Below are 10,458 nucleotides of genomic sequence, written 5' to 3'. Positions count from 1 at the left end.
CATCCGGGCTCGACCCTGCTGCCGTGTCTTTGATTGGAGGGAAACCCCGTGGATGAGCGGGAGAGATCATCAGCTGTGCGGCCGGGAATCAGGAACAACACCGTCTAACGACACTCGCAGGTTAGTTACATCTATTTACTGCTCTTGCTCGGTGGTGTTTTTATCCAAAGAGTCCCTGCTTGTGCTTCTGGTAAGGTATCTTTTTAAACCCTGCATTAATCGCCGCATCTAGCGGCTGTAAGTGGAAATCGTTGATGCTCCGCGCTGCTCAGTCATTGTTCGGTGCTCGCCTGACAGGGAAGCGTTACTTACGGCAACGTTAACCCATCTATTTTTGTTCGCTCGCTGTTTTTAGAGGACGCCTCTCGTCCCTGCTAAGCGGCATTTTTTTGTGAATGAAGCAGTCTAAAATGTGAGAATAACTGTGGCTAGAAGAAGCGGTCTGGTTTGCTTTCCGGGAAGCGAAAAAGGGCGTTCACTGAGGACTGAACGAAGCGAGGCTCCTTTCATTCCTCTAACCGACTCAGTGACACACTTATTATCCTATAGCCGCCTGCAGCGTTAGGAAGCTTTCCCCAAATTAAACGCAGAGACTGTGTAATCCATATCGTTTATTAAGCTCTTGAAAATGATTTTTTTTGTTCGGTCTGCATTCGTGCCTTACATGGTACGCGCTGGGTGGGCAGGTGTGTGAATGAGTGTGACGTGAAACTGGGTGGCCGACATTCCTCTAAGGGGTGCAGGTGGCAGCGTGCAGGGAAAATTTTCTCACCCATTTTGTGGCTTTTGAAATGAATTCATAGGTTTGGGATTTTTTTTTTCTTTTATATATTTTGCTTTGTAAACAGGCTGCACATTTATTCGCACACGTAGTCCTTTTATACTGCAGCATCTTTTACCTGTGAAGGGGTCTACATATTTTTTTTAAAAAGGAAACGAGTTCCTCAGCATAGGTTACTGTCTGTATTCTACTACAGTAAATTAGACTTCCTGTCCTGTGCTATGAGCCGATTTACAATCATTTAAGTTAAAACTAAAACAGATCGTTGACTGACCGAAGTTAATATGCAACTAGTCTGAGATTAGCTCAGCACTGTGGCATGCGTGTTAACTGGCTGTAGAGGAAAACAGACAATGTTGACAACTTATGCTGTGGGACATTTTGATGGAAGAACTAAATGATATAAAATAGTCTGTAGACTAATAAAAAAATAACCACTGATGACCACTGATTTCTGGGGAAATGTCCATCATCTAATGTAAATTTTCTGGAATTTCATAACCACTTATAATTTTTTTTACATGCCGGCTACACTTTTCCTGTGATCTATTATGACATTTTGCCTATTCTTGTCTTCAGGATAGTGAGTCAGAAGAAGCCTAAAACTGTATCTGCTGTACAAGTCGTGATTATAGGCACTTTCCCCCTTTGTATTTCTAAAGACTTAGAGTCCAAATGATTTAGTCACCACTTTAAATCAAGTCTGTGCCCGATCGAGTGAAGACGAGACAAGCAGATTGATTTGTATTTAAGAAAAAAAAAGGTGCTTTGCTGGTGTGGACACACCCAGTGTTCCCATGAATTCTTAACAGCCGACACACTGTTGTTTTAGCTACAGTCCTGTCAGTTTTTGATTATGTAATATGCTTCAAGGTTATAAATGTTCTATTTTCTCACAGTTAACTAACTGTAATATATAATTTTTTTTTTTTTGTTAAAAATGGGGATGTCTTCACAGTCAAAATGTTTAACACATACCTGAGAAATGAGGTTATGCTGGAATAACAGCACATTTACTTGCACAGTAGTCCTCCATTATTCACATATAGTAATGAAATCTACTTTTTCTCTCTCTACAATTTCTTTGCTTGGCCTCCCTTAACACACCGTCCTTAACTCCTGTCCTGTTTGTTTTGTCCTTCCTGACTCCCTTTCCTCTCTCCTTCCTCCACCCCCACATGACAGTCATGGCAGACAGAGAGGAGCTGGTACAGAAGGCCAAACTGGCCGAGCAGGCTGAGCGCTACGAGGACATGGCTGCAGCCATGAAGGCTGTCACAGAGCTGAACCAGGAGCTCAACAACGAGGAGCGCAATCTGCTCTCTGTTGCCTACAAGAATGTGGTCGGAGCTCGAAGGTCCTCCTGGAGGGTGATCTCCAGCATCGAGCAGAAGGCTGAAGCCGAAAAGAAGGCTGAAGCCGAAAAGACGCCTGAAAGCGAAAAGAAGGCCACGCTGGTCAAGGAGTACAGAGAGAAGATCGAGGGGGAGCTCAAACAGATCTGCCAGGAAGTTCGGGTAAGGAGGAGCAGAGGTGTTGAAGCTAAATGCTTGTTGCAAGAAAATATAAAATATAAAATAAAGAAAATATAAACAAAAGAACAGCTTCCTTATGAATGGAAGCAAACACACATCCCTTACAAAAAGTAGTAGTAGAACCATGCTTTTTACACATTAGTGACACCTACAGGTATGTTGTGGTGCTTGTGTTTATGTGGTAGGGATCTAAAGAGGGACAATATAAACCTGCAGCTAACAGGATTTAAATATTAGTCATAGTTCTCAGCATACAAGCACTTGTCTAGGTTAATATGGCTTTACTTACGTCGCTGTTCACCTCTGAATATCTTAGCTGTAGTATTTAGGCCCATCTTACACAGTTGGAACTATGAACACAAAGCACCAAGTAGGCAAATGAAGGCACTCTTCCTAGCAGTTGTTTGAATATCACACAGATAAACTTCAGTATTTGGGTAGTTTGGATACATCCTGTATTTGCGGATTCACAGCCCTGTGACCTTGTGACCTTTAAAAGGAAACTTAAACATATAGGCCCACTACACTGATTCAACTCCATAGACGAAAGTTTGCATGTTGTAAAGCATATCTAGCTCTACTATAAGTAGATATAGTAGATTAGTATATTTTACTCAAATGAAACTGTCTTTGATGTTTTATATTAACTTATACACAGGAAGCGTCCAGTACGCATTAAAATTGCAGCGCATGAAATAGGACTAAAAAGTTCAGCACTTCCTGCCAAAGTCCACATGATGAATCAGATGGGTGTAGCCTAGAATTTTAAGGCCTAGAATATGATTGGCAGCTACGTTAAAGGAAGAGGAATATTCCCTGCTCATAGTTTCACTGGACAGGTGTGTACTCTTAACATACCTGTCGAGTGATTTCTACATATTTCATGTTAATTGTGGTGGAAATGGGGAAATGCACATATAAAGGGAGACACATTCACTCTTACAAACTTATAAAAAGATATTTAAATTATTTACCAAGTATACTTTGTAAAGAAAAAATAGCAAAGCTCGGTTGGACTGCAGCAAACAGTAGGTCTTGTTCTGCAGTGCAGCCTGGGTGAGATCTACATAGCAGCATGTGGAGCACTTCTCCACCTGCTGCAGATACGTGATCGCTGTTGATCTCAAAAGCATGAGAACTGCTGTTGCGACTTCCAGTGTATGGTGGTGGATTTGGAATACATTCAACCATGTGAGCAAATCCCCTCTGGATGAAGTAACTGAATGATACTGAGCACCTCCATAACAGCACCCTGGCCCAGTGAGGCAGCCATTAGGGAAAAGGAGTTAAAAATGTCACTGGCTCACTTATAACTGCTGGGGTTTGTGTGTGTTGCACGTGTTCTTTAGAGTTAAACTTCCACATTTCTTTTCGCAGGACCTGCTCGACAAATATCTGATCCCCAAAGCATCAGGCGCAGAGGGCAAAGTCTTCTACCTGAAGATGAAGGGAGACTACTTCCGCTACCTGGCTGAGGTGGCTACCGGAGACGAGAGGAACGGTAAATAAAACAGACATCATACACCGCCCCTTCTTCTTATCCTGTCGTGCAGTCACTCAAGGTAGTGATAGTGAGTGCTTATGTTCAGGGTTTATGAAAACCATGCGGTGGTGTGTCACGCAGCTGCCGGTCGGTGGGATGAACGTGTGCTGACTGGGCGTCCTGAACATCCTTTTTAGGGTAGGAGACCCTAGGACTGGTTCAGGTGTTGTTTTTAGCCAGAATGCTAACGCGCTTCTCGTCCTTGACCTACAACTGTCCGCCAAAATGCTGGCAAGTGCTGCTGCGAGGTTGTCATGGCAACTGCAGCAGCAGCAGGGTGTTGGCTGCTTCTAGTTGCCAGAAGGCATTTTAGATTACTTTTCTTTTGTTAATTTTGGGTGGTTTTGTAAAAGATTGTGTTCTTTTGTTACATATTCCATAAAATATCCATCAAATCCGCTTTCAAATGATTGGATACTTCATCTTTTTGGTTCTGAGGACCTGTACTTGACAGTGGAGCTGAATAGAAATATTAATCAGATGATTTTACTTTTTGTTTAATGTATTTTTGTTGTTGTCTAACTTCTAAAAATTCAGTGTGTGGTTTCCAAGAAATAATTTTTCTCATTTGAAACCATATCTGCTTTTTTGCTTGTGCAGAAATTGTTAAGAACTCACAAGGTGGCTACCAGGATGCCTATGACATCAGCCTAAAGGAAATGGAGGCTACACATCCCATCCGCCTGGGCCTTGCGCTGAACTTCTCCGTCTTCTACTACGAGATTGCAAACCTGCCTGAGGAGGCTTGCAAACTGGCCAAGACGGTAAGAAGGGTCCTCTGTTTGTTGTCCCTCTCTTTAAAAAGCACTGAAGCATCATGAAAATGATGTTAGTACCACTTTTCCACCAGAGGTGTACAGGTACTGATTTTGAGGCCATTATTAATGTCATGCATATCACCTTATGGATACATAAAAATAATAAATACACTTAGTAGCACGCGTGCACTCTCTCGTAGCTGAGTGTCACTCAGTGGTTTCTGTGCCTATCATTGCCATGAGTCTGAAGATTAAATTGATATTCTGCTATCTCCGGTCCTCGCACTGCTGCTAATCTCCATGTCTCTGACTTGACTCTGATTGGTATGACCCTAACCCTTTGGTGGAAATAAGGTTATGCTTGAAACTACACTGTTAGTTTGTCAGCGGAAAGGATGATGAGTCTTTTAAAATTTTCTGCTTACAGTACTCTTTATACTTTAGGATTTTGTTAAAGGAGACCTTGAAAAATGGGGGAGTAAAGGCAGCGTTTCTTTTTCACAACATTCTGAGGAATTGCTGATAATAGTACAGACCCTTGATTAATGTAATTGATACCAAAGACAGCATTAAGCCTTTCCACTTCCACGACTCTGTTAGGGTCCACTTGTGTCCAAATGATCGGACAGTAAGTGCTCGACTGGGTGTCTTTGTGCCTGCCTGTATTCTTGTTTTTTTGTGACCATGCTTAGTTAGTGCACTGTAATGTACGAACTATGAATGTGTTACAGCCAGCACACTTCAGAGAAGTAAAACGGGTATAACAGGAGTGACTGGTTGGCCGTTGGGTCTTCTGTTGTCCGTGTCACTCAAAGACTAAAGATAGGGGTAACAGTGTAACTGTCGGGTGTGGGATAAAGCTTTGAATTTTTTTTTAAATAGTGATATAATTCATTCAGACTTTTATTTCACGGTGACCAATCAAATCAAAGTGAGATTTAGGTTTAGATGGAATCTGTTAGTATCGCCACACACTATTAAACCAAAGTCACTGCTATAAAGTAAAATAAAGCTGCTAATGATTATCATTTAGAAATTTCTTGTAATTTCCATGTTAACCTATGGCAACCACATGTCAGGATCCCACAAATTTACTGTGCCCAGGCAAGAAGACTAAAACCCTCCAATAAAGCAACGGACTCGTATTTTGAATTCAATTTTCAGCTCAGTTCAGATTTATTTATAAATACAACAAAGGTCACTTTAAGGAAAAAAACGAATTCAAGAGGAAGATAATTCTGGCAGCGGGAGTACCCGGGGAGAAACTACGCGAATATAGTCCAAAGACATGCAGTTAGTGGGGACAGGTTAATTGGAAACACTAAATTGCCCATAGGTGTGAATGGGGGAGCGAATGCGATTGCTTGTCTCCAGTCTAAGTGTTAGCCCTGCGACAGACTGGCGACCTGTCCAGGGAGTACCCTGCCTCTCGCCCTAAGACAGCTGGGATAGGTTCCAGCTCCCCCCGTGACCCTGAAAATGATAAGCGGAAGCGAATGGACAGATGGATAATTCTGGCAGGGGCAGCCAACAACCAACAGTCAGTGCACCATTGGAATTCCCCAGCAGCATAACTATGGAAGCGTTTGTGACCACCTGATCCAGCCCTAACTATAAGCTTTATCAAAAAGGGAAGTTTTAAGCCTAATCATAAAAGTAAAGAGGGTGTTTATCTCCCGAATCCAAACTGGGAGCTGGTTCCACAGAAGAGGAGCCTGAAAGCTTAAGGTTCTGCCTCCTGTTCTACTTTTAAATATCCTAGCAACCACAGGTAAAGCTGAACCTCACTGCAATACCTTTCATCACACTATGAGAGAACATACTATTGAAAGAAAAAATAAATAATTTGATGGACACCGCAGTAGTCTGGACATTCCTGGCATCACATAACAGCTCGCCGCTAGATTTTTATATAACTTCTTGTGTTGACGTCTTTGGGACACTTTTTTTTTTTTTTTTTTTTTTTTTTTGTCATTCGATACAGTTAGGAAAAGGCTAAAATAATTGAGTGTGTTTATGGATTTGTGAATAAATGGTCTGCCAGAGCACAGTTTTGTGCAAACACTTGTACTTGTTTCTAAAAGACCACCCCATATAATCAAAGTAGTTTACAGTATCAGGCACAACACAGATGTACCCTTTTATCCTAGAGATCTATAAATGGCTGCTTGTTGTTGCTTTCTGTTTAGCTTATTGTTTTTGGCCCTGCTAATACAAGCTCACTGTAGGCACTTTCAAGACTGTACTCTGGGTTTTGGAAGTCCTGATTGTTTCACTGTGTCTCTTCCAGGCCTTTGATGATGCCATCGCCAAGCTGGACTCACTCAACACTGAATCTTACAAAGACAGCACCTTGATCATGCAGCTGCTCCGTGACAACCTGACTGTGAGTGTCTCCTCTTGATGAAACTATATTAAAATTTGGTTTTCCCTTATGCTTATACATGAGCGCTAAATTTATTATCTTGCACTTTTTAAATGCAGCTGTGGATGTCGGACCCAAGCGGTGAGGGCGGGATTGAGGTAGAAGAGGGGGAGCAGCCAGCTGAAGACAAGAACTGAACTTCAGACGAGAAAAGAAACCCCGCAGTTTTCTTTCCCTTTTTTTTTTTTTTTTTTTTTTTTTTTTTTAAAACCTCTCACCAGCCTAAGTTGTGTGTGTGTGTGGTTGTGTGTCCACATACATGCACAAATATGTATGTTTACACTCCACTCTGTGTGTAAAGTACAGTATGTGTGTGCAGATACATTGAAGCATTGAAGTGTATGTGTTAAGTGTATCAACACCTCCACAGGGAAAAGAATGGAATAGATTGGTTGTTTTTATTTTTTTTAACATAACTCATTGTGTGACCCAGTGGATGTTCATTTCCTTTAGAATTCTTTTCCTTTAAATAATTTTGTCTCTTTTAGTCCAAATGAAATCCCTCCTTTGGATCCAAATCTGCCCCATTCTCTCGAACCTTATTCACTGTAGCAAACCGCTGCTGTTGCAGGAAAGCAAACCAACCAACCTCGAAGTGTAACTTTGATAATAATTTGTATGTTTTTACTTGAACTGAACATTTACAACCTTTGTGACACTTTAGTCCACAAAACTCCTTTGAGGCACGTGTTAAAGGGGAAAAAAATGGTCACAGTAGTCTGAATTCATTACTTTTTTTTTCTTCATCTGACAATAGCAGTACACACATACTGTTGGCAGGTTTCACCTATTACGGTATTGCTTGTATCCATACGGCCCTGTCAGTGTCCAGTGTAGCAGGTAGAGATTTTTTTTTTTTTTTTTTTTTAAATGGATGGTACATGTGTCATGGCTCAATGGGTTTTTACAGTGCTTTCAGGCATAGGAAAGGTTTTCTATATGAATGACCACTTACAAAAGCTGTAATTTACTTTTGGTTTGTTGAGAGGGTTACATTCCATTTTACTGACATCTTTTCACTCATCAGTGAAACGAGTAGACTGTAATGTCCTGCAGTTTTGCATACCACGTGACAAGCTATATAGACAGCCTAAGATAAAGTTAACAACTTGATAAAATGGCTCGATACTGTAACTTTTGATATTTTCTCTTCAGCAGTGCAGAGGATACTTTTTGCCATGTGCTTTTATGTGGCTTTCTACTCTTTTTCTATTCAGGTGTTTTTTGTATTTTCTTTTGTTTATTTTATTCCCTTATTGAGTATTGATTTGACTCCTGGAATGTATGTGGTTCTCAGTAGTCTGGTGTGAGGGTTAGGCATCGCTTTTAAAACTGGCAATCTCTGTTTAGGATTAGGTGGAATACAGTTACATTTATCTTCCTTGAAAGTACATTTTGAAAAGGCAAAATTTCAAACCATGGCAAATATAAAAATGAGAATTTTAGGTAAGTTGATAGGAAATTGCATTAAGGTCATTTAGTGATCACAAAGTAGTGCCAGTTTCTTCTAAGTACAGTATCTTGGTTTTAAAAAAAGTTGGGATGCAGGATTCGGCGAGTAACGCTCTTGGGTATGTTATTTGGTTATGTGCTTTCATGTAAGTGGAATTAAAACATTCAAATTAAGATGGTGTGCTCGGTTTCTCTGTTCTTTATGTGTGATGTGAATTGTTGGTTCACAGATTTCACTGAGACAAACCCACAAATGGCCCAAGCATGAAATAATGTTTAAAGCAAAGAAATGAGGGCTGTTCCATACAGTCATGTGAAAAGTTTCCACAGGGCTTCAAGCAGTCATGTGGGGAAAAAGTCAAGCACATCCTATGACTCAATAGCTTGTAGAACAGACCTCGGCTATGTTAATTTGAACTTTATCACTCTCTCACATTGTTATGGAGGAATTTTGGCCCACTTTTATTTACAATGTTAGGGTGTTGCTTCAGTTCATGGAGATTTGCAGGAATTCACACCTCTGTTGAAAGTCCCACCACAGCATTTGAATGAGGTTGAGGTGTGGACATAACTGAGCCATTGTAACACCTTGATTCCTTTGTTTTTCAACCATTCTGTTATAGATTTCCTGCTGTGCTTGCGTCTGCAGCAAGACAATGACCGCAGTTTTGGTCAAACTTTAGTTATCAGACAAATCATTTTGGCATATAGAGGAGTTCATAGTAGGATGAGTGAGTGCAATTTGCCCATTTTAGGACTCCTCCACTGCCATGCGTAATCTTAATCATCTGTCCAAAGAACATTGTCCAAGAACTCATCCATCCTTGTTTCGACTCAATTAAACAAAGACCTACTGTACTCGTGTTCTTTTGAGAGAGAGAAGAGGGTTTCTCCTAAGTAAACTTTAAAACAAGCCATACTTGTTCCTTGTTCCGGCTGGGATGTCCACTACTGGGAAGGTTGTGGCATTGTGTTCACACACATGAATGTCAAAATGTCTGCTTTTATAGAAGCGCTCACACGTACTCGAGTGTATTTGATCATCTGCACCATAGCTGCTACTTGACCAATTAATTCCTATGGAAGATTTAAGCGATTTTAGGTGGCTGAAGTGAATAAAATTTGAATGGCATGTCAAATTTCACCCTTTATATGGGATAAAACCTCGTACTCTCATCATATCACTGCCTGTAGAAGAATTATAAAGCAGTTTGAGGTGCAAAATTAACACTAAAGATCAGACACAGTTGTATTCTGGTCTGACGAGAGATGGATGCTTCCTGGACTGAAAACACTGCCCTCTGCAGATAGTGATGTATTAAAGGGCACATGTGATGCATTTAGGTGGAATGTGGGAGAAAATATTCTCACTTATTCACTTTATATCTGTGGGTATTTTTTTTTTTGATCAGTGGGCCACTTCAGATCAGTGGGTCTGTTCACCTTTGATCAGTGACAGTCACTGAAGCTCTCTTTCATTTCTGTAAAGGTATCATTTAATGACTTAAGTCACTAAATATGTATGAAAGCTTAATAATGTAGAGTTAAAGGGGTGTGCATCCTTCCTTAAAACCCTTACATATAGTCCTAAATAACCTCAGACTCTTGCCAAATGAGGGAGGGGTGTCTCAGCCATGCCTATCGCAGTTTCAGTGTTAAAACTGATTAGCAGTTGGGAATGTTGCATGTATGTATATGAATATGGGCATTGCCTTTCCCGCCAGTTGATACTAAAGAGCGCGAATTTAGCTCGTTCTTCTGCATCATCACTTAACAAGAGAGCTTTCTGGTGGGCACAATCAGGCATTTTGAGGATTTAACAAAACGTTTTTCATGATTTCATCATCACGCCTAGAGTAGTGGTCAACGCCCCTTTGTTATCTTTTTTTTTTCTTTCTCTCTCGCCAAACAATGATTGGTCCATTTCGGTGACGCGCCCAGTAGTATATATCAGACAACTTCCC

The 10,458-nt window shown here is 40.8% G+C and overlaps 1 protein-coding gene across 2 annotated transcripts; it reads left to right on the top strand.

Annotated features, from left to right (window-relative positions):
* On the top strand, positions 1-7,242 carry LOC146643786 (14-3-3 protein beta/alpha-A-like). 2 transcript variants are annotated; one of them, XM_085395357.1, is made up of 6 exons: positions 1-120; positions 1,967-2,298; positions 3,694-3,817; positions 4,460-4,623; positions 6,908-7,003; positions 7,102-7,242. In XM_085395357.1, the coding sequence occupies exons 2-6, from the start codon at positions 1,969-1,971 to the stop codon at positions 7,177-7,179; spliced, it is 792 nt and encodes a 263-aa protein (XP_085251483.1). In that variant the 5' UTR covers positions 1-120; positions 1,967-1,968; the 3' UTR covers positions 7,180-7,242. The 2 variants fall into 2 exon arrangements, with proteins under 2 accessions (XP_085251483.1, XP_085251484.1); XM_085395358.1 differs by having other exon boundaries at positions 115-190.
* The last annotated feature ends 3,216 nt before the right edge of the window (positions 7,243-10,458 follow it).

This window comes from Rhamphochromis longiceps, linkage group LG22 (genome assembly GCF_057381845.1).
Source record: "Rhamphochromis longiceps isolate RC_006_pf linkage group LG22, R_longiceps_female_GT1.1, whole genome shotgun sequence".
NCBI classification, from domain to species: Eukaryota; Metazoa; Chordata; class Actinopteri; order Cichliformes; family Cichlidae; genus Rhamphochromis; species Rhamphochromis longiceps.
Note: the sequence above shows the minus strand (reverse complement) of the source record. Positions and strands in the feature narration are given on the sequence as shown.

Excerpts from the sequence above, each read along its gene's own strand:
- LOC146643786 (XM_085395357.1), top strand. The coding sequence starts at position 1,969 with ATGGCAGACAGAGAGGAGCTGGTACAGAAGGCCAAACTGGCCGAGCAG. Across the intron at positions 2,299-3,693 it reads AGATCTGCCAGGAAGTTCGG|GACCTGCTCGACAAATATCT; the intron begins GTAAGGAGGAGC and ends TTCTTTTCGCAG. Across the intron at positions 4,624-6,907 it reads CTTGCAAACTGGCCAAGACG|GCCTTTGATGATGCCATCGC; the intron begins GTAAGAAGGGTC and ends TGTCTCTTCCAG.